Raw genomic sequence first — 24,689 nt, forward strand, 5'->3', positions numbered from 1 at the left:
TCTTCCAGATGAGATGTTAAACTAAGGACCCAGTTGCCCTCTCAGGTGGATACAAAAGATCCTATGGCACTATCGAAAAGAGCAGGATAGTTTGCTCTCGTGTCCTGGCCAATATTTGTCCCTCAATTAACATCACTAAAATAGATTATCCGGTCATTGTCACGATGCTGTTTGTGGGACCTTGCTGTGCACAAGTTGGTTGCTGTGTTTCCGAACAATACATCAGTGACTTCAAAAAATACTTCATTATCTGTGAAGCACTTTGGGACGTGCTGAGTATTGACACTGCTCCATGAATAGGCACAGCAACAAAAACTGAAAATCAATGGCTTGCAGCTACTTTTAGCAATTATCTGATGATCCTTTACACCCAGTTTGATTGCTAAAGGGTTAAACAGTATGTGAAGTGCAGGACTTTAAGGAAACATCAATATGTACCTTCTCCTTCAGCAAATTTGAGTGCCCCGGCATTGACTAACTTCACTCTGTCTGCCTGAATCGCAATGTCAGCTTCCACCAGCGCATGTTTCTGGAGCAGGTCTTCCACACCCATTAAATGTTTACCAAAATCCTGCGATAGCAGTTGTACCTGAAAGAAAAATATACCATTAGCTTTCTAAAATAACCAAATATCAATTAAAAGACACATATGTATAATATATGTAGTATTACACACAATTAGAAATGTCATTGTTTCTAAACTTAAAAATAAGTTAAACATTAATGCATCCAAAGATCTTTAGCACTTCTGAACAGATTAATTATCACTGGAAAAGTTTGCTCTTTAAGTACTATAAATATTGTCAGTAACTGTAGTTTGTTTACTTTATGAACCCCACTGACAGATTTGCCAGTATAAAACCAGGTTGACTTTATTTTTTAATCAGGTCAAAGTGTAAGTTAGTTCTTTTCCCCTAACCTTTCTCTCCTACAGATTCTTCTAAAAAATAAGCCTCATAAGCAAAATGTTGCTTCTTAAACAATATAAATGCTAGCCAGTATCTCGATGTAATGCCATATGTAATCTGTTTTTAAAGATCAAGTAGACATCTTAAAAATTTAAATGAAACCATATATTATAAATGTTACATATATTTAAGGCACATGCATCAAAGTTCAAATGTCACTCATGCAAATTTCTGTCACATTCATTAAATTGTGCATTATGTGACATAATGCTCCCATCCTTACAAACGTTTTACAAGAGATCCACAAGCATAGAAGCATAGAAAATAGGTGCAGGAGTAGGACATTCGGCCCTTCGAGCCTGCACCACCATTCAATATGATCATGGCTGATCATGCACTTCAGTATCCCATTCCTGCTTTCTCTCTATACCCCTTGATCCCTTTAGCCATAAGGGCCAGATCTAACTTCCTTTTGAATATATCTAACAAACTGGCCTCAACAACTTTCTGTGGTAGAGAATTCCACATCTCTCTGAGTGAAGAAGTTTCTCCTCATCTCGGTCCTAAATGGCTTACGCCTTATCCTAAGACTCTGACCCCTGGTTCTGGACTTCTCCAACATCGGGAACATTCTTCCTGCATCTAACCCGTCCAATCCCGTCAGAATTTTATATGTTTCTATGAGATCCCCTCTCATTCTTCTAAATTCCAGTGAATATGAGCCTAGTCGATCCAGTCTTTCTTCATATGTCAGTCCTGTCATCCCGGGAATCAGTCTGGTGAACCTTCGCTGCACTCCCTCAATAGCAAGAATATCCTTCCTCAGATTAGGGGACCAAAACTGTACACAATATTCAAGGTGTGGCCTCACCAGCGCCCTGTACAACAGTAGTAAGACCTCCCTACTCCTATACTCAAATCCTCTCGCTATGATGGCCAACATGCCATTTGCCTTCTTCACCGCCTGCTGTACCTGCATGCCAACTTTCAATGACTGATGTACCATGACACACAGGTCTCTTTGCAACTCCCCTTTTCCTAATCTGTCACTATTCAGATAATAATCTGCCTTCCTGTTTTTACCACCAAAGAGGATAACCTCACATTTATCGACATTATACTCAATCTGCCATGCATTTACCCACTCACCTAACCTGTCCAAGTTACTCTGCAGCCTCTTAGCATCCTCCTCATAGCTCACACTGCCACCCAGCTTAGCGTCATCTGAAAACTTGGAGATATTACATTCAATTCTTTCATCTAAATCATTAATGTATATTGTAAATAGCTGGGGTCCCAGCACTGAACCTTGCGGTACCCCACTAGTCACTGCCTGCCATTCTGAAAAGGACCCGTTTATTTCTACTCTTTGCTTCCTATCTGCCAACCAGTTCTCTATCCATGTCAGTACATTACCCCCAATACCATGTGCTTTAATTTTGCACACTAATCTCTTGTGTGGGACCTTGTCAAAAGCCTTTTGAAAGTCTAAATGCACCACATCCACTGGCTCCCCCTTGTCCACTCTTCTAGTTACATCCTCAAAAAATTCTAGAAGATTTGTCAAGCATGATTTCCCTTTCATAAATCCATGCTGACTTGGACCGATCCTATCAATGCTTTCCAAATGCACTGCTATTACATCTTTAATTATTGATTCCAACATTTTCCCCACCACTGATGTCAGGCTAACCGGTCTATAATTCCCTGTTTTCTCTCTCCTTCTTTTTTTTTTAAAAGTGGGGTTACATTAGCTACCCTCCAGTCCATAGGAACTGATCCAGAGTCGATAGAATGTTGGAAAATGCATCCACTATTTCTAGGGCCACTTCCTTAAGTACTCTGAGATGCAGACTATCCGGCCCTGGGGATTTTATGTAAATATATGGATCTATTTTATCTGATAAGAAATGGGAAGGAATAATTAAGTCATATTTCAAAGACCCGGTGATACAACTAGTACATGTTTACTTTAAAGAAAATCAGTTACAAATAATCATTAATGACAATTACATTCTGCACTTAGCTGGACAGCAGGAGGAAGGTTGAAGGTTAGGTTCGAAAAGGTCATGACTGTGCCTTTTTGTATATCATTTTTTTTTAATGTTTAATATAGAAAAAATCTGAAAATGAGCAATAAAAAAGAATCTAACAGTTATGTTGTGATTTTATTTTCAAAAGAGACATTGGCCATCTTAAGTATTGAAAAATCCAACTAATCGCTCACTGTCTTTGTCCCACTAGTAAAAGAACACCAACACACACACGGGCGCACATTATACATACATAAAAATTCTTATCTCAACACATACTTTCATTTCATCCATCCAATCAATGATGTGAAGCATCTCCTGGAAAATTTTCTGAAGGGCCAAGTTCATTTCCAGCCTTGCTCGTCGAGCATTAAGGAGCTCCAACAGATACTCCCACAGTCGCATGATGTTTTCCTTTCTGGCATTAATGCGTTTAACATCATGGTAACTCTCGGCCTCCAGTTCCTGTGACACATCCACAAGGGTCTGCACACGTTCTTCATAAGCAGCGATGTCTGCCTCAATTGCTTCATGCTTCTTCATAGCTGCTTCCACAGCAGGCAGATCATAGCCAAAGTTATCCTGTGAACAAATTGGATAAATGAAACAATAAATACATAAGAGACTGGAATTGTTCAGTGACAAGTCACATTCCTATGACGGAATCGTACAAGAAACGGCAGACGTGTACATCAACTTTGCCACTTTTCAGACCAAAGAAAAAAATGCTTGGATGTCAATGCATTGAAAACATGCTTGGCACTATAGTAGAATGACAAGATTCTGAAGCATCCATACATTACATTTTGTTCTTATTTTATGGTAACATGCAAGAGCACTGCATCAGAAGCCAGAAACACCAGCACATTGAGACAGCCATTGGAAGTAGTAAATGGATCAGAAAAGAATTCAGCATGAAAACTAAACACAATGTAGACCACAACAGAACATTACTCTATAAAGTTATACTACGTCTTGAATACACATATTGTTTCCAGACCTGAATTATCAAATATATGCATTTAGCAGACTCATCCAATGCAATGCAACAAAAATAAACACTAAGCACCTTTATCCTGGCTATAGGGTCTGAATGAACAGATTCTGTGGTGGGAAAAGGAAGGAGAGCTGATCAATGCATGATTCAAGAACTAAATGCCATCATCAGCTCCAAATCCCAAGGTCCAGAATAGAGCCCGTGTATCCAGACAAAATAACCACTAGTAGATAGTTGCATTAGAATGTGTGCAGTGATATTTGGATTCTGAAATAGTTCCTGTCATGCAATAACTTTTTACAGAGTGACTCCTGCCAACGAACTGAAAGCTACCGGAAGCTGCGCAGAAGCATAAAGTGTTTCAAAAACACAATGGGCCGGATCTTGCCGATTAATTGGCGATTTAATGACACCATTATTAATGCCTAAATTAGCCATCAAATTCAGGGGATTAAGAGATATGCCGTGAGTTGCGAATCTCCAGAGCTTGCTGGTCGATTTATGCCTCTGGCTGATCCATTACTTTGCACAAATGGCATCTCACCCTCAAACTCCCCGTTATTTTTAGGAACTTGCAGGATATACACATTAATTGCCCATTAAACTTGCTGTGGAAAGTTAGGGCTGTATTTTACCACGTATGTATCTTTTTAACGATGTGGTAATTGTTAATGCAATGTAAATCAACTGTTCTTGCCCAGAAAGTGAACAATTTAAATGGCTCAATCTTATTCCTGCATGTAGTCAATTGTTGTTAGAGATTTTAAAAATATCTAATTTAAAATTTAAAATTGTTTCTTGCTTTTCCTTTTGTCTCTTTTTTGCTCTCTCTTAATGCAATCTTTCTTTCCCTCTCTTTATTTCTCTTTCAGTAGTTGATTTGACTCTAATTCACCCTCCTTCTATGCCATTCCTCGGTTTCTTTCCCAATAGTTAAATCTCATTAGTTAAAGAGATACATTGTTAGTCCCGTTGTTCACTAAGGTCCCAGATGCCCCGTTGTGCTCGCACTTCCGAAAAGTTACAGAGCAAAAATATTTTGAACTGATGGGTGCAGGAAATAATCTAGCTAATGGTGTATACTGCGAGATACCCCGCTCCAGCAAGATCCAATCCTTGGAATATTAGACTCACGTAAGGAATGTGTGCTTGTAGGGCTGGCCAGATTGGTGGATTCTAATAAACTATCTACTGATGTAAAGCAAAACACCGCTCAAGTAAAACTGACAAAGAACTTTATTAATACTTTGCCTTCACCATCCTGAATTGCTGCTACACAAAACAATATTTTTTAGGGACAAAACTCTGGGTGAGGGCAAAGAGTTAAAGACAAGACAACATGACAGACTTTGAATAAGTGTATCAAAACATACTTCAATATTGAAGACATTCACTATTAACATATATCTAACAAATTAATGATTACCTGTTAATACTTAATAAACTCCATACATTGTCAGTGGTTTCCCTGCATATCCTCCCAAAAACTTTTCTTGCCACCTCTGAATTATAGTAAGATGGGTAGGGACAGAACATAATGTAGGATCTTAAACTGGTGCTAATTTTATTCACCAAACATTTAAAAGAGCTTTACTGCTTAATTTTCAATTTCTGGTGATAAAACCACTAATTACAATGGATTCCTGCTACACTTCCAATTTGTTACAGGACGATAGGTTGAACGGACAACAGCTGCACATTTCGGCTCATCTGCATATTGATCCCATTTCCAAAGTTGCACGCTCACCATCGTATTTGTCATTTCAGCAGTCATGAACACATGGTAAGAGGAAGGCAAGACTGTTTGATTTTGGGAAATGATTAGAAAATAAAATAAAAGACATTGATAATACAGTTCCTTCAAATAATTGATCCTAAATCCCCCTTTGAAAATGTTATATTAATTTGCACTTGGAAAATAAACCAGCAATGGTTTCATACAATTAGCTACAGTAAGTATGACAATATGGCTGCTCCATAGTCAAGGCAGAGCAGGTTGAGCGTGCAACATCATGTGACAAATTATGGACATTTGTACACACATCATATGTTTACAATTTGCTGCCCAAGCACTTCAATTTTATATGAAAAGTATTGGAGATGGTGCAAATGCAGGTTTCTAAATGTGTCTTTTGTCTATCTATCAGTAACTATGCAGCATTTTGCATCTTTTACACCACCCCTTTAAAGTTGAGAGTAACATTTGTGTGTCAAAATGAGAAAAATAACATTAATTACGAAGGATGCAACATGCTGGGTTCAACCTTGATTTCCTATACAGTGCACTATATAGTGGGGAAGGGAGGCATTAATGCCATCAAACCATCTTAAAGTCACAAGTAATGCCATTGAGGCCAGGTGCTTTCACATAAAGAGAAGGAAATCAGACGGAGCAGCATCTCAGGCTTCCCCTTGCTATACACAGCATTGGCAGAGGCATGTGAACAGATTGTTTGCGTGCTACATATGGTGCGTGGCCTCAGGTGAAGTATAGATTTGAAATTTTGGAGAAAGTAAGAAACAGAGCTATAACGTGAGCCTGCAGGTGTATAGTGTGTATAACATTTTAAAAAAAATTAAATTTCTCAGTTACCTCCCAGAGCATGTTTCAAATTTTGTTTTATCAGACATTTACAAACATTAACATTTCCATGGCTATATAGAATCTATGACTTGTGCAATCTTCAAGTTGAAAAGGCCTTTTTATACTTTAGTGTACTTTAGCTGCCCTGCCCCACTAACTCCTGTTTGTGCCTCTGTGCTTTCTATAATAAAATGGGATGTTTCTTTACCTGCGAGACAAGCCGCTGATTCTCACACAACCACGTCTCCCTCATAAGTGCCTTGCGGTCAAAACGACGGGCCAACTGCTCCAGTTTCTCCTGTCTGATCAATTCATTTCTAAGGACCAGCTCACGTTCGTGCTCTGCTTTCTCCAGCCGCTCCCAGCCCTATTTTGAATCGCCAGATACAAATACCACAAGTAATGACACATTGAGATTATTTTTTTCAAAAGACGTTTGAAGATTTTTGTTTCGTTTATACGGCACTGATTTTATTTTGTGGGTTGAAGTTATTGTTCTATTCGGATGGCATTGCCTTCATTTGCTACTTTCATAACGAATAGAGAAAAATGTCAGTGTGATATTGCAGTGTGTTATGTTGTAAAAGTAATCCTTGGAGCCAGAGCAGTGGGGGAATTGTTGGTTTAATCCCATGCCCCTGAGTTCATTATCTCAGCCATGCTGTTGTGGGGAGACTCCAAAAGTGACCAGGCAATTTTACAAGCTGCTTCAGGAGTCTTGCATGCTGGTCATCTACTTGTCTTCTCAGCTGAAGGCAGTGCATGACCCTATGAGATCATGGAATAAACTACACAAATAAAGTGCAAAAAGTACATAAGTAACATTGAGGGAGAAGTGTTCCAAAAAATATTTTTACATAATCAGTGTAAGAACAATATTTTAGGATTGTGATTGAATCTTAATTTTTATTTAACTACATTTTCAATTTATTTGGTCTTCGCAAACATAAAATAAAACCAGGAGCTCAATGAACATCTTGCAAATGTGCCATGTGTTGTAATATACCTAACACACCAAGAAGTACTTAAGTTTGATCCCTTATCTATGCCAATTTCATGATTTCTGTTGGGAGAAGTAACATGGTGGGCCTTCAGTGTCCACAGGACTTGGGAGAGGGGATAAAAAGTCCACCAAGTTCCCGCTCTTGATCACTATCCAGTGACGTGTCAGAAAACACTTAACTCAACTGCACTTTGCTGCAAGGCTGTCCAGAAAACCGACTAATGAAGACTTGTATGCAAAAGGTCACTTGGGCTGGTATCAGAGAGCTGCCAGTGGATGATACGCAGCGTCAATAACCACCTTTGCCTACATAGCACAGGTGACTGCGCTTGACAGTACTGACTGCATGTGATGCACGTTGAGACATTTGCAAGAATACCATATAAACAGAAACTCTTTTGTACTACAGGCGAGGAAAGAAGAAAAGCAAAGAAAATTAGGGGAAAATATATAAAGTTTTGTCGACTATTTAAGAGTTAAGAACATTTTCATTTATCTGCGAACTTCAGCTAAAAAGGAGCACTAATGTGCTCTTGATATCTATAAATCTCCCCTGAATGCTTATTTAAATGAATACTGAGCACTAGCTGCTCTCCAGTACAGCCACCATGTGTGGTATCAGAAAGCCTCCTTAATTGGCAATGACATCTTTCCCAGAAAAACAGCACAGGGGATAAATTCTACCAACAGTTAAACCAACACTGTTAAAGACTCATGGAATTATCTGTACTCTTAAACTGACTGATGGAAATAACAAGTGAAGAAAGCTCCTACCCTGTTGATGTCTGAAATGAGCTTGCCCTCATGCGGCGTATATACTTTCTGATTGTTTGCTCTCATCATGCTCTGAATGGAGAACAGCAGCACCTCGAGATTACCCTTCTCCTGGAACCTGTCGGAGAATAGCAGTTTTGGTAATTTTTGTTGTAATTCAAAAGAAACCTTTATATCAAAAGCAGCATTAATGACACAACAATCTTGAAAATGGTGTTGTGCACTGAAAGTTTAACATTATAAGTATCGCAGAGAAGAAAGCCACAACAATATGGAAAGGCATTTCATTCGTCATCTCAGACAGATGCCACAGATGCCAAAGCAATACTGTGCAGCTCTGCTGGTTCAGTTCTGTTATTGTTAAAGTCTATTTTTAGGCAGCAAAATCATTCAGTATTTCAAGCTTTGGAGGCTTCCATGATTTAAATCTCGGATCTTCCACAGAATACACTTGCCTTTCAGCAGTATGCAGAAAAAAAAGTTTGAAAATACATGGTACATTTCACACAGCAACTGATGCATTGACTTACGAAATTGTGCTGGAATCCAAAGCAAAAATGTTTTACATCAACTGGTTAATGATCTTTATCTGGTCATATACTGATTGTGACCTCACAGCACTGCACTGATGGGTGGGGCTCTGTGCTGATTGTCGAGTTGTCTGCAGGACTGAGATTAGCATTGCATAAATTGCCAGAAGCATCGTTGGAGGTGAGTGCAAACTGCCTAAAGAGTCACCTATGTAGCTGAAGGGCCACATTTAGTGCTGGAGAGCATTTTTGGTTCACTCTCTCAAAACTGTGGAAGATTTGATGGCTGGCTGGAAGTCCCAAATGAGGATGTGAGGGAAGCTATGAGGTGGCAAGCAACACGATTAATCAGCTATCACATACTAGCTGTTCTTGCTGGCAAGGGTAATCGAGGTGAGTGTGGCTGGAGAGAACTAAGGCGGATGGAGAGGCAAAGTAACTTCTGCAACTTACTTGGAAGGTTTTTCCACTGTGCGGTAAGTGTTGAAGGCCTGCAGTTGTTGTTGCACTCCAGTCAATGAGTTGGCAAACTTCCGACTGTTGAGGACAATGATGGTTTGCTCGATCCAAGTTAGCAAGTCAGATGCCAGGTGTTCATATTTGTCGACCATTTTCTGTGTTTCAATTGCATTGTCCAACACCTGGGAATGGATGTAGTACACTTAGGATAGCTCAAGCTTTTCAAACACTCTGAGATGCTGGAATAGTTTCCGTTTAATCAAAATGAACAAAACAGCTGTTATATGACGGATTGACGAGATACCAATTCGTCTTACTCTTTTTTAATCATGGAAAATGCCAGATTTTCAAAATAAGGTCACAAGATAAACAAGCGTGTGCAATGGCATACAAAAAAGCAAATCACAGATTTCACAAGCTGTGAGCCCACAGTGAGTTATGTAATCCTAATAACCAGGATTTGGTCTATCTCTGCCCACTCAAAAAAAATCACAACTACACATGGCCAGCACTAGTTGGGACCTTGTGGGGGGGAGGGGGGGGTAGAGGGAGGAAGTAACATTTTCAAAATTCCACATTGTTGCAAAGGTACTTGCTCTCTTTGCCATTGCTTGCTTGAACAGAGTTATTTGGAGCCAATTGGTTGGGCCTATGGAACGTGGTTGGGGCAGTGCAGAGGGGGCCTGACTCTGCATTAAGTCTTTACCACACCTGACGTCGGAACGTTAGAAGCTGCTCCTGCAGAATTTGCAAGTATTCCGTTCCTTGCATTAATACCTCTCACCTCTAAGAGCCTAAAATTATTCCCTCCTAAAATAAATGAAAATGCAGCAAACATTGAAATGTGATAATGGTGGGATAGAAAATAGATGGGTTTCAAAAGAAGGATTTTTTTTTGCTGCCAATTTCCTGCATTCCTCTCCTAAAGTTATTGGCCGCGAAATTGCGTAGCGCCCCGTTTGGGGGAGGTAACTGCCGTTAGGCGGGAGTTCCTGCGGCAGGCATGGAAGTCCCGCCCAGCGATATATATTCGCGTTACCACCCCCGAGAGCAAGTGGAGCGCAAGATATCGCACTCCACCTACTCAGTGGGGCGGGAGCGGGGTGCAAGTGGGTTGGAAATACTCCACGAAGGTCGCAGCGTCTAGACAGAGCCCTCCCCTTCATTAAAGGGGAGGGCCAAGCTGCCAACTCTGCGGGCGGGAAACGGGGCCATCCCTGGACCACCAGGGAATGGGATGCCGTGGCAGCAACCTGGCACACAAGCGGAGTGCCGGGCTGCAAAATCACGACACAGACCCCACGATCGAGGAGCAAAAAGGCAGCAACCGGTAAGTTGCCATTTTTTTTTACATTCCCCATCTCCCTTTAATTATCGCCCTGCAAGCAGGCTACAGCCCATTACGCGTCCCCTGAAATTCTCGCTGGCATCGCCCGTGGCAGCTTCATGGGGCACTACCAAATTTTGGGGCAAAAACAGGTTTCTGCGCACAGTGATGATGTCGTCATCGCTGGCGTAGCGGAGAGAGGTGTTACCGGTTACCGCCGCCACTAAATTCCCGCGGAATTTCACGGGAGCCGGTAGCGGTGCCACGCCTGGGCGAACGGTAGTTTGCGCCCTAGTAGTGCCTCCGGTTCAATTTCCCCATTCCAAAAACAGCGGCATTGCTCTTTATCAAGGAAAGGAGAAAATACATCTTTGTCATGACATCGGATGCAATCTGCCAGTTTTAGCATTTCTACTATTACTCAGGCTGAAATCAGCTAATTCAGCAGAATCGAGGTTTGATCTGTATGACTCAGCTAATCATTGGATAAATCCACTGAGCTATCAAGGCAGTCCATAATGTGTGCTACAAAGTTTAGTCTTAATCATTGGAATGTAGAAACCATGTACCCAAAAAATACAGGCCCTTAAATTCTACAAGGGGACCTCCACAGACTTTACTGTGTTGAGATATAAACATAAGACATAAACAAATGCAGGTGATAATATTCCATATCAATTTAGGCTATGTAACAAGTATTAAAAAATAAATTCAGCCAAGGTAGCAAAAATGGCATTAAATTGCATTAGAGTCCCTGGACTGGGGAAGGGAAAAGACAGAAAATAGCCACAGTTTCTAATTCTTGATCATGATCACCTACTGGAAAACTGCTTATGTGACCTCCAGGAGAGATTGAGATCAGGCTTGAGCTGTGCATATATTGTTTATTTATAACTACACCAATAATTGTTAGGTCAAAAACTGTGATATGTACACACTGATCATCATTCATTGCAACTAATGTTATACTTTCACGGTAGTTTTTATTTCAAATTTAATCATAGAATCTTTCAGCACAGAAGGAGACCATTTGACCCATTGGACCCAACATTGCCCAACACCTTTTTTCGTCGCACTGACCTGAAGCGCGCCGACTTTGCCCGGGATGGTGGGACTGACCTATCAAGAAAGACTGGATCAACTGGGCTTGTATTTACTGGAATTCAGAAGAATGAGAGGGGACCTCATAGAAACGTTTAAAATTCTGATGGGTTCAGACAGGTTAGATGCAGGAAGAATGTTCCCAATGTTGGGGAAGTCCAGAACCAGGGGACACAGTCTAAGGATAAGGGGTAAGCCATTTAGGACCGAGATGAGGAGAAACTTCTTCACCCAGAGAGTGGTGAACCTGTGGAATTCTCTACCACAGAAAGTTGTTGAGGCCAATTCACTAAATATTTTCAAAAAGGAGTTAGATGAAGTCCTTACTACTAGGGGGATCAAGGGGTATGGCGAGAAAGCAGGAATGGGGTACTGAAGTTGCATGTTCAGCCATGAACTCATTGAATGGCGGTGCAGGCTAGAAGGGCCGAATGGCCTACTTCTGCACCTATTTTCTATGTTTCTATGTTTCTCCGGTGCACATTTTCCCTCCCCTCTCCCCTATCCCAGGCCGAATGGCCGAATGGCACAGGCCTTTCCCGGGCAGACTTTAAAGATAAGGTAGGATTTACTACTTTTTTAAATTGTATTTTAATGGTTTGAGCTTTTCCTTAATGTTTGCTGCTTGGTTGTTGAGGTCCTCTCCAGTTCCCTTCCCTCCCCTAACCCTGCCTTAATGTCTGCTGAATGTGCGCTGCTTTTTCTTACCTGCCCGCAAGGTTTTTCAGAGCTTGCCACATACGCTGACCTAAGTGGATTTGGAGTACCTTTTTGCTCCAAAAATATTGATGCAAGTCATGGCCAATGTTGGGCCCATTGTAACTGTGCCGGTTCTTTGAAAGAGCTATCAAATTCGTCCCAATCCCCTAGTTTTTCCCCGCTGCCCTGCAAATTTTTCCTTTACAAGTATACATCCAATTACCTCTTGAAAGTTACTATTGAATCTGTTTCCACCGCCCTTTCAGGCAGTGCATTCCAGATCATAACTATTCGCTGCATGAAAGACATTTTTCTCATCTCCTCTCTGGTTCTTTGGTCAATTATCTTAAATCTGTATCCTCTGGTTACCGACCCTTCTGCCAGTGGAAACAGTTTCTCTTCATTCTACTCTTATCAAACCCATCATAATATTGAATATCTTTATTAAATCTCCCCTTTATCTTCTCTGCTCTAAGGAGAGAAATCTCAGTTTCTCGATTTGCCCCACATAACTGAAGTCTCCTACCTCTGGTATCATAAACAACAGCGTTTTCCATGACAAAGCAGAAATGGCAACACACAGGGATTTCTCATGGGTATAGACTGTCAGGTCAATTTTCTCACCAGCATTCCAAGAAAGTTGATATATTGTACTACTTGGATGCAGCTGGTTATTTAAACAAACAATTCTATGCAACACAAACCTTCCCAATCCTTTTCCCCTCCACTGCTAATGCTTTCATCTTGGAGAAGTAATGGTAAAATGCTACCACATAGGTAATGATTGACTTCTCATCCGGATTTTCTGTAAAAACATCTGTGAATGGGAGAAAACGAGAATAAAAACCTGCTTCTTTCTTAATCAGGCATCGCTCTTTACCAAGGAAAGGAGAAAATTCATTTTTGTCACAACATTAAATGCAATCTGTGCAATTACACTCGAGGGATCCACTGGCGCATTTTAATCTGAACTGGGTCAAAAAACATTTGCTGGACAGAAAACTACACCCCTTGAAATATATTGAACAAATCCCGTTATTGACATTACCAGTGGCAAAAGGAAGTTAATGTACACATGTAATTACATACAACCATCTTGATGAAACTTACCCTCAGGATCAAGCAGCTTGGTTACACCCAGGTGCTCCTCTGAGACATTAAAGGCCTGCTGTAAGTTGTACGTGGCATTAGATTTTTTCAGTTTGTTAAAATCAACCAGATCAGGCCTGAAGAGAGAGAGACCTTTTAAATATTTCCAATTTACCATACACTTTTGATGTCGAATAGCTTGCTCAATGTTTAAGAAACTCAAACTAAATGAGAATTTTTGCAGAATTATGGAATTCAGATATTTTGCCAAAATGCCAAACAACCATTTCCAGATCCATTTCAAGCCTACTTGGTTATGTTGTGTTATGGCACTCTTCTTTACCTTATCTTATCACAAAAGCAAACTCCTCAAATTGGAAGTCATGCACCCTACTGGCAATAGTAAATAATAGAAGTACCCAATTGCAAATGGATTTATAAACTAAACTTGAACTAAAACACATTGAAATAGGCAAGGTTAGGATATGTTCAGGTTTGAACAAGTAACAGTTGTGTTAATTCCATAAAAGAAACAAATGAAAATCTAGCATGAGAAAATAATTTTTGCAAATTAATAGACACTTTGCTACTGGCCACACATAGAATCACGGATTAAAAATAGAAAATGCTGAAAATACTCAGCAGGTCAGACAGCATCTGTTGAGAGAGAAACAGAGTTAACGTTTCAGATTGGAAAGGTCATTGACCTGCAATGTTAACTCTGTTTCTCTCTCCACAGATGCTGCCTGACCCGCTGAGTATTTTCAGCATTTTCTATTTTTATTTCAGATTTCCAGCATCCTCAGTATTTTGCTTTTGTATTAGAATCATGGACGTTTACAGCACAGAATGAATCCATTTGACCCATCGTGTCTGTGCTGGCTAATTGTTACAGCAATATAAGATTGATAGGGGCAGAAATTTGGTAACGTCCATTTGGGGGCGGTAACCGAGGCGAGGTGAGGCGAGACTTCCTGCACCCAGCGCGCAAGACCCACCCCAGTCGTGAAATTGGGGTTACCGCCCCTGAGATGAAGAGGAGTGCCGCATAGCGCTGATACGAGCACATGGCCCTTCCCTTCCATTAAAGGAGGTCATGCTGCGAGCTCTGCAGTGGGACGAGGAGCCACCACTACACTAACGGGAAGCTGGGTGCTGTGGCTGCAACCTGGCGCAGAAGCAGAGTGCCGGGCTGCACCATCGCAGCACGGACCCCGCTAAATCGTAAACGAAAGGCCCGATCGCGAAGTTGGCAAAAAAAATGGCGGCACTCTGCGAGCAGATTGTGGTCCAGTTCGCATCCTGCGAGGCTGGCGCGAACATCACCTGCAGCCACCTCATGAGGCGCTACCCAATTTCCGCTCTGGGGCGAAAACGGGTCGCTAAAAGGTCTTATAAGGTCAAGTTTCAAAAGCACAACTTGTCTTTAATGCGGGAAACATAGAAACATAGAAAATAGGTGCAGGAGTAGGCCATTCATCCCTTCGAGCCTGCACCACCATTCAATAAGATCATGGCTGATCATTCACCTCAGTACCCCTTTCCTGCTTTCTCTCCATACCCCTTGGTCCCTTTAGCCGTAAGGGCCATATCCAACTCCCTCTTGAATATATCTAACGAACTGGCATCACCAACTCTCTGCGGAAGAGAATTCCACAGGTTAACAACTCTCTGTGAAGAAGTTTCTCCTCATCTCGGTCCTAAATGGCTTACCCCTTATCCTCAGACTGTGTCCCCTTGTTCTGGACTTCCCCAACATCAGGAACATTCTTCATGCATCTAACCTGTCCAGTCCGGTCAGAATTTTATATGTTTCTATGAGATCCTCACTCATTCTTCTAAACTCCAGTGAATACAGGCCCAGTCAATCCAGTCTCTCTTCATATGTAAGTCCTGCCATCCCGGGAATCAGTCTGGTGAACCTTCGCTGCACTCCCTCAATAGCAAGAATGTCCTTCCTCAGATTAGGAGACCAAAACTGAACACAATATTCCAGGTGAGGTCTCACCAAGGCCCTGCATAGCTGCAGCAAGACCTCCCTGCTCCTATACTCAAATCCCCTAGCTATGAAGGCCAACATGCCATTTGCCTTCTTCACTGCCTGCTGCATCTACTTGCCAACCTTTAATGACTGATGTACCATGACACCCAGGTCTCGCTGCACCTCCTTTTGTCCTAATCTGTCACCATTCAGATAATATTCTGCCTTCGTGTTTTTGCCACCAATTTAACCTCATATTTTTCCACATTATACTGCATCTACAATTCATTTGCCCACTCACCTCACCAGTCCAATTCACCCTGCAGCCTCTTAGCATCTTCCTCACAGCTCACACCACCACCTAGCTTAGTGTCATCTGCAAACTTGGAGATATTACACTCAATTCCTTTGTCTAAATCATTGATGTATATTGTAAAGAGCTGGGGTCTCAGCACTGAGCCCTGCGGCAACCCACTAGTCACTGCCTGTCATTCTGAAAAGGACCCGTTTATCCCGACTCTCTGCTTCCTGTCTGCCAACCAGTTCTCTATCCACGTCAATACATTACCCCCAATACCATGTGCTTTAATTTTGCACACTAATCTCTTGCGTGGGACCCTTGTCAAAAGCCTTTTGAAAGTCCAAATACCCAATATCCACCGGTTCTCCTTTGTCCACTCTACTAGTTACATCCTCAAAAAATTCTAGAAGATTCTAGCTGTCCTTGATTATCCCATAAATCTCTAAATACTTTCATTTGTTTTTGAATTCTGGATCCTAAGAGTTACCTGGCTTATCCTTCTCTCCCTTTTTGAACCGACATTTACATTGGCTCTTCCCCGGCAATTTGCAAATCTAAGGAGGATTGAAGAATTGTTCTTGCCTCTTCAACTTCCTTTGCTTGCCATTGGGACCAGTGACTTGTCTACCTTGACTTATGCTAATTTCTCAGAACCAATTTTTCATCTACAGTGTTCTCTAACAATTGTTCCATATCCTCCATCTATGATACTTAGATTCTCACATCCTGCTGATGGCTTTTGCCTCACATTACCTGTGCTTGTGGATAAGAGCATTAAATGCCATGCCATCCTTCCAGCTTGATGTGAAGTTTCTGATGTTTACATTGGGATACCTAGGTATTATAAAAAAAGAGAGAAAAAAGTAACTTTTAAAAAAACTTTTCAGCTTTGACAGAAATTCAGACCACATGTTGCAGCCGTTTGCTTTGACAGGATAAAAGGTTGAGTAAAAGAGCAAAGGAAGAGGTCAGAGTAACTCACCCTGCTGTTTTCATCTGGCACCAAAGGAGGAGGGCGTCCTTTGCTGACCGAGTCTCACGGCTGTCATGTGTCTCCACAGTAATATCCTGGATCTGAAAGTACAGATTGATGGATGTACTTTAAAAAAAAGTACCATGTAGACATTTGAAGCAGATCTATAAGAACTCCAGTAAAGAGTTTTCTTGCAATTTTTTAAAATCAAAACCAAAGAAATGGAATTTGTACACTAAACCACACTTAAAGTTCTGGAAAATTGAATAAAAAATACAATTTTAGCAGTTTTACAACCTGTATTTGAAGTTGTTTGAAGAGTTAATAACATAAATACTGGAGACTGGAAACCGAGGGTGGGGAAGAAAAGAAACTATAGGCGGGGAAGAGGGGGAAACCAAAGGTGGGGGAGTGATTCACATAGGGGAAACCAGAGCTGGGAGGAACTTTGATTCCACCAGTAACTAATGGTAACTCACTGAAATTGCACTGATAACTAGTACATAGGAACAGCAGTAAGCCATTTAGCCCTACAGTCTGTTCCGCCATTCAATGAGATCATCTGTGACCTAACTCCACCTGCCTTTGCCCTATATCTTTCGTAGAGAGATGTGATCGGGGTCCAGGAGAGGTGAGAGTTCGGGGCCCAGAAGAGGCAAGGGCCCAGGGACAGCATGGGCCAGCCCACACTGCGATGTGTGTTTGCACTCGGTCCGCGCAGCAGAGCTGGTCTCCAGTCGTCTTGGTTAACCCTTGCCACTGGACAAAGACCTAGCTCTGTCAAGCCCATGTGGTGGCTGATGTGCAATGGCTGCCACACGTTAAAAAAATCCACGCACGCACATCTTCCACCCTTCAACATGTAGTCTGGGATCTGGAATATTAGGTTCTTCATTGAAACACCTGTGAACTCATCCCTTTTCGGCGTGGAAGCACGTCATCCTCATTTCGAGGGACTGTCTATGATTGATGATGAATATCTTTGAATAACAAAAATCTACCAGTCTGAGGTTTAAAATGAACAATTGATCTAGCATCAATTGGCATTTGCGGAAGAGAATTCCAAACTTCGACCACCCTTTGTGTGTAGAAGTGTTTCCTAACTTCACTCCTGAAAGGCCTGACTCCAATTTTTAGACGATGACCCTCGTCCTAGTGTCCCCAACCACCAGAAATAGTTTATCTAGCTACCCTATCAGTTCCCCTTAATATCTTGACAACTCCGATCAAATCAGCCCTTAACCTAAATTCCAGGGACTACAACCCTAGTTTGTGCAATAAAAAAAGAGGAAAAACTGGAAATACTCAGCAGGTCAGGGAGCATCTGTGGAGAGAGAAACAGAGTTAACTTTTCAAGTCGATGACCTTTTGTCAGAACGAGAAAGAATTAGAGATGTAACAGATTTTAAGCAAGTGCAGGGGCAGGGAAAGGAGGGAGGGGAGGAAAGAACAAAAGGGAAGGTCTGTGATAGGGTGGAAGGCAGGAGAGATTAAATGACAAAAGGTATGATTGTACAAAGCAAAAGGATATTGATGATTGATGATTCTGCTATACCCATTTACACCTCTTCTGGATCCATCTTTTGTCTTTTACCTAGTTTGTGCAATCTCTCCCCATAATTTAACCCTTGAAGTCCGGGTATCATTCGGGTAAATCTACGCTGCACTCCCTCTAAGGCCAATATATCCTTCCTAAGATGTGGTGCCCACAACTGCTCACAGAATCCAGGTGTGTTCTAACCAGGGATTTGTATAGCTGCAGCATAACTTCTCACCCCTTATATTCTAGTCTTCTACATTTAAAGGCCAGCATTCCATTAGCCTTTTTGATTATTTTCTGTACCTGTCCATGACATTTTAATGACCTATGCACCCACTCCTCTCACCACCACCTACCTCCCCCCCCACCACCCTGCCCCCCGTCCCCCCCCCCCCCCCCCCAAGTCGCTTTGGACCTCCACTGACTCTAGCTTTTCACCATTTAGAAAGTACTCTGTTCTATCCTGTTTAGGTCAAAAGTGAGATTCCCCTCACAACCAACAGTAATATAATAACTGATAGTCTATGTAGTAATAGATGTAATGCTCCGATATCCGACCTGTATCTAGTAGTAATCCTATAACGCACTGATATTCACCCTGACACCATAACCAGAAATCCCCAGCACTGCAGGTGAGGTCAGGCTCCCAGTTGATGCCACCTTTAATAGGCCCCATCTCTCTCCCTATCTCCTTGGATTCAGATTCCATGTGAAGGTGACAATTCTAAACTGAGAACCGCTGCCAGAGATTAAGTACTTTACTTCACATGTCAAAGCCTGCTGGTACATAAAAACATAGAGGCATAGAAAATAGGTGCAGGAGTAGGCCATCCGGCCCTTCGAACCTGCACCACCATTCAATAAGATCATGGCTGATCATTCCTTCAGTACCCCGTTCCTGCTTTCTCTCCATACCCCTTGATCCCTATAGCTGCAAGGGCCATATCTAACTGCCTTTTGAATATATCCAATGAACTGGCATCAACAAATCTCTGCGGCAGGGAATTCCATAGGTTAACAACTCTCTGAGTGAAGAAGTTTCTCCTCAACTCAGTCCTAAATGGCCTGCCCCTTATCCTAAGACTGTGTCCCCTGGTTCTGGACTTCCCCCAATATTGGGAACATTCTTCCCGCATCTAACCTGTCCAGTCCAGTCAGAATCTTATATATTTCTATGAGATCCCCTCTCATTCTTCTAAACTCCAGTGTATAAAGGCCCAGTTGTTCCAGTCTCTCCTCACATGTCAGTCCAGCCATCCCTGGAATTAGTCTGGTCAACCTTCGCTGCACTCCCTCAATAGCAAAAACATCCTTCCTCAGATTAGGAGACCAAAACTGAACACAATATTCCAGGTGGGGCCTCACCAAGGCCCTGTACAACTGCAGTAAGGCTTCCCTGCTCCTATACTCAAATCCCCTTGCTATGAAGGCCAACATACCATTTGCCTTCTTCACCGCCTGCTGTACCTGCATGCCAACCTCCAATGACTGCTGAACCATGACACCCAGGTCTCGCTGCACCTCCCCTTTTCCTAATATGTTGCCATTCAGATGATATTCTGCCTTCGTGTTTTTGCCCCCAAAGTGGATAACCTCACATTTATCCACATTATACTGCATCTGCCATGAATTTGCCCACTCGCCTAACCTGTCCAAATCACCCTGCAGTCTCTTAGCATCCTCCTCACAGCTCACACCACCATCCAGTTTAGTGTCATCTGCAAACTTGGAGATATTACACTCAATTCCTAAATCTAAATCATTAATACATATTGTAAAGAGCTGGGGTCCCAGCACTGAGCCCCGTGGCACTCCACTAGTCGCTGCCTGCCATTCTAAAAAGGACCTGTTAATCCCGACTCTCTGCTTCCTGTCTGCCAACCAGTTCTCTATCCACGTCAGTACATTACCCCCAATACCATGTGCTTTGATTTTGCACACCAATCTCTTGTGTGGGACCTTGTCAAAAGCCTTTTGAAAGTCCAAATACACCACATCCACTGGTTCTCCCTTGTCCACTCTACTAGTTACATCCTCAAAAAATTCCAGAAGATTTGTCAAGCATGATTTCCCCTTCATAAATCCATGCTGACTTGGACCAATCCTATCATTGCTTTCCAAATGCGCTGCTATTTCATCCTTAATGATTGATTCCAACATTTTCCCCACTACTGATGTCAGGCTAACCGGTCTATAATTATCCATTTTCTCTCTCTCTCCTTTTTTAAAAAGTGGTGTTACATTAGCAACCCTCCAGTCCATAGGAATTGATCCCGAGTCGATAGACTGTTAGAAAATTATCACCAATGCATCCATTATTTCTAGGGCCACTTCCTTAAGTACTCTGGGATGTAGACTATCAGGCCCTGGGGATTTATCGGCCTTCAATCCCGTCAATTTCTCTAACACAATTTCCCGCTTAATAAGGATATCCTTCAGTTCCTCCTTCTCACTAGACCCACTGTCCCCTAGTACATCCGGAAGGTTATTTGTGTCTTCCTTTGTGAAGACAGAACCAAAGTACTTGTTCAATTGGTCTGCCATTTCTTTATTCCCCATTATAAATTCACCCGAATCCGACTGCAAGGGACCTACATTTGGCTTCACTAATCTTTTTCTCTTCACATATCTATAGAAGCTTTAGCAGTCATTTTTTATGTTTCTGGCAAGCTTCCTCTCGTACTCTATTTTCCCCCTCTTAATTAAACCCTTTGTCCTCCTCTGCTGTATTCTAAAATACTCCCAGTCCTCCGGCTTACTACTTTTTCTGGCTAATTTGTATGCCTCTTCCTTGGATTTAACACTATCCTTAATTTTCCTTGTAAGCCACGGTTGAGCCACCATCCCCGTATTATTTTTACTCCCGACAGGGATGTACAATTGTTGAAGTTTGTCCATATGATCTTTAAAGGTTTTCCACTGCCTATCCACCGTCAACCCTTTAAGTATCATTTGCCAGTCTATCCTAGCCAATTCACGTCTCATACCAACAAAGTTACCTTTCGTTAAGTTCAGGACCCTAGTTTCTGAATTAACTTTGTCACTCTCCATCTTAATAAAGAATTCTACCATATTATGGTCACTCTTCCCCAAGGGGCCTCACACAACAAGATTGCTAATTAGTCCCTTCTCATTACACAACACCCAGTCTAGGATGGCCAGCTCTCTGACCTGACCAGAGCTACGGACTGACCTGAACCAAACTGAGCGATTGCACAAAGGGCACCTTGCTGCTGTTGCTCCCAGTACTCCTAAAAATGCTGGTACCCACCCTACCCCATTGTTCTCCCCCCATCCCCTCAGAGTCACAATCACTTGATCCCCCCAGTGTCCCAATCTCCCATCCCCTAGTCCCCCATCCAGCCTGTTTCTTTCTCCCGAGCTCTCATTCACAAGGCTACATATCTCTCCGAGCCCTGATTCCCCAGTCTCCATCTCACCCCCGAGCCCCCATTCCTCAGTCTCCATCTCTCCTGAGCTCCCATTCCCCAGTCTCCATCTCTCCCGAGCCCCCATTCCCCAGTCTCCATCTCCCCCGAGCCCACATTCCCCAGTCTCCATCTCCCCCGAGCCCCCATTCCCCAGTCTCCATCTCTCCCGAGCCCCCATTCCCCAGTCTCCATCTCTCCCGAGCCCCCATTCCCCAGTATCCATCTCTCCCGAGCCCCCATTCCTCAGTCTCCATCTCTCCCGAGCCCCCATTCCCCAGTTTCCATCTCTTCTGAGCCCCCATTCCCCAGTGCCCATCTCTCTCCCCGAGCACTCTCAAGCCAAGTCGGCTGCTAGAGGCAGCGTTCGGGAGAACCATGCCTCAGTCCGTGCTCCTCCAATCCACAGCAGCTCCACCACATGCTATCTCTGCTCCGAGCTTGCGCATTCGGCACAGCCAGGCAGCAGCTCCCTCCAATACAAACCTTCTGAAATGCGGCAAGTAATGGTGGGGGAAATGGGGGAGATGAGGAAACAGCTGATTTGCACAAATTGTGGTTACGACAAACTTTTCTCACAAGTTACCAACAGCAGAGCTCGTGAAATGATTCACCGCTATCAGTAAACTCTCGCCGAAGACAGAAGGGTTGGGATCCGTACCGTGCAGACGTGTGGAGGCCAGAACAGTCCATTTGTTTCTTTTATATTCCCACTTACCTGGAAGCGAAGGATGATGGTCCAGATGAGACCGAGTGTAAGTCTGTGGCTTCCATCAACAATGTCATGTGACCCCATATTTTCAAGATGCACTTTTTGTTCTTTGAGAAACTGAAGAGCCTTGTCTACATTTTCCAAACAATGAATACGCATCCGACCTTTGGTTGGCTTTGGCTGATTAGAGAGATAATAACGTCATGTTTTCAGTAAAAAGGAAAATACACAATAAAATAAACATTGAATGTACAAAAGCAAAAAACTGCAGATGCTGGAATCTGGAATAAAAACAGAAATGCTGGGAATCTCAGCATATCAGGCAGTATCTGTGGAGAGGAAGCAGAGTTAACGTTTCTGGTCGATGACCTTTCATCAGAACTGGAAAGTGTTCGAAACGAACAGATTCTTAACAAGCACTGAAAGGGGGAGGGAAAGAAAGAACAAAAGGGAAGGTCTCTGATAGATTGGAAGACAAGAGAGATTAGAGAGTCAAAAGGGATGGTGGCCCAAATTCAAATGGTAATGTCAGGAGTTAGAAAAACATTAGTCAAGATAGGGTGTGAATAATGACCAACTGCCATTAGAGACAAGAAGAAAAAAAAGAAATAAACGGGCTCTGAGGGGGACGGGGGATGGGTGTGGGGGGGCGGGGCAGCAGGGGCTGGGAAGGGAGCCAAAGATTGGCAGCAGTTATGCTCTGAAATTGTTGAACTCAATGTTGAGTCCAGAAGGCTGTAAAGTGCCTAAACGAAAGATGAGGTGCTGTCCCTCGAGCTTGCATTGAGCTTCGTTGGAACAGTGTAGGAGACCGAGGACAGAGAGGTCAGAGTGGGAATGGAGTGGAGAATTAAAGTGACAGGTGACCAGAAGCTCAGGGTTACACTTGCGGACTGAACGGAGGTGTTCTGCAACGCGATCACCCAATCTGCATTTGGTCTCTCCAATGTAGAGGAGACCACATCGTGAGCAGCAAATACAGTGTACTAAATTGAAAGAAGTACAAGTAAATCGCTGTTTCACCTGGAAGAAGTGTTTGGGGCCCTGGATAGTGGTGAGGGAGGAGGTAAAAGGGCAGGTGTTGCATCTCCTGCACTTGCACGGGAAGATGCCATGGGAAGGGGAGGGGTTGCTGGGGGTGACTGTGGAATGGGCCAGGATGCCGCAGAGGGAGCGGTCCCTTTGGAACGCTGAGAGGGGAGAAGAAGGGAAGATGTGATTGGTGGTGGGATCACGCTGGAGGTGAATGTATGGCACTTAATGAAAGGATATGAAACACAAGCAGTTACTACAAATATAACATGCTGCCTTTTCACCTCTGGGAAGTCGATATAACTTCTGCTTTCCCTCTTGGGCTGAATGTAAGGGCCTAACATGAAGTGTGCTTGAATACTCTGAACCCAGGTCCTAATGGACATGGGTTAAAGGCAAAAGACTGACAATAATTCGACACAACCTGGCACTACATTGGCAAACTCATTTACCTGGTGTGAGAGTTCTTGAGGTCGATATTGAGCTACATTTATGGGGCAGGGGAATAGTCCAAAGAAACAGCCGACACTATACCTGACCAGGGAATGTTTGATGTTGACACTGAGTGCCCAAAATGGATAAAATGGTCTGCATATTAATGCCTCCCACAACAGACGGGAAAGGGTCAGGGGAATGTTTCCCTTAAGGTGTGTGGGCACGCAGCTGTGCATCAATCGGGAGGGCCCATACAGGCCGCTCACCAGCTGCTGCCACTGGAAAAGTTACCATGCATAAAAATTTAAAGGGACCGCGCACCAAAACAAAAAATTGGAGGGAACATTGGTCGGGTGGGAGGGTGAAAAAATTTAAACCGAGGAACGCTTCCTCAAGTATGCACTCATTGCCGTTTTTATGGCGGTGGATTTTTGCCATGCGAGTGACCTGCCGTGTATCACTTCATTAACATATTTAAGTTAGGCTCCCACAGTGCAATTGGGAGCATGATTTAAATTTAACAATTGCTGACCAGGCTTCCCAGGGCTCAGGAAATCCAGCAGTGAAAAGGAGGCAGGAACTGCCAGTTCAAGATGGTAAGTTCCTTTTACAGCATTTCTTGTGAGCAAGGAGAAGCAGGAGTGGTCTCCCCAGACCCTTTAATAAAGCTTTCGGCCTTCCCTATCCCAGTCGTGGCCTCTCTCTCTCCTCCCCCGCCCCCCACTCCTCCATCGCTAATCTCCCCACTCCGGCCCCGATCTCTCGCTCACGCCCCCCTCTCGA

The 24,689-nt window shown here is 42.9% G+C and overlaps 1 protein-coding gene across 7 annotated transcripts in view; it reads right to left on the reverse strand.

Moving 5' to 3' along the window:
• LOC139263202 (spectrin beta chain, non-erythrocytic 1-like) overlaps positions 1 to 24,689 on the reverse strand; it is a 451,700-nt gene that overhangs the window by 148,704 nt on the left and 278,307 nt on the right. For all 7 annotated transcript variants that reach the window (XM_070878931.1, XM_070878934.1, XM_070878933.1 and 4 more), the window contains exons 4-13: positions 22,446 to 22,619; positions 16,769 to 16,860; positions 16,540 to 16,620; positions 13,526 to 13,641; positions 13,120 to 13,232; positions 9,283 to 9,470; positions 8,300 to 8,417; positions 6,731 to 6,889; positions 3,221 to 3,523; positions 439 to 589 (exon numbers count right to left, since the gene is read on the reverse strand). In XM_070878931.1, coding sequence (XP_070735032.1) covers positions 439 to 589; positions 3,221 to 3,523; positions 6,731 to 6,889; positions 8,300 to 8,417; positions 9,283 to 9,470; positions 13,120 to 13,232; positions 13,526 to 13,641; positions 16,540 to 16,620; positions 16,769 to 16,860; positions 22,446 to 22,619 — 1,495 coding nt within the window. The remainder of the gene's footprint in view (positions 1 to 438; positions 590 to 3,220; positions 3,524 to 6,730; positions 6,890 to 8,299; positions 8,418 to 9,282; positions 9,471 to 13,119; positions 13,233 to 13,525; positions 13,642 to 16,539; positions 16,621 to 16,768; positions 16,861 to 22,445; positions 22,620 to 24,689) is intronic.

Source organism: Pristiophorus japonicus, chromosome 4 (assembly GCF_044704955.1).
Source record: "Pristiophorus japonicus isolate sPriJap1 chromosome 4, sPriJap1.hap1, whole genome shotgun sequence".
In the NCBI taxonomy this organism is placed as follows: Eukaryota; Metazoa; Chordata; class Chondrichthyes; family Pristiophoridae; genus Pristiophorus; species Pristiophorus japonicus.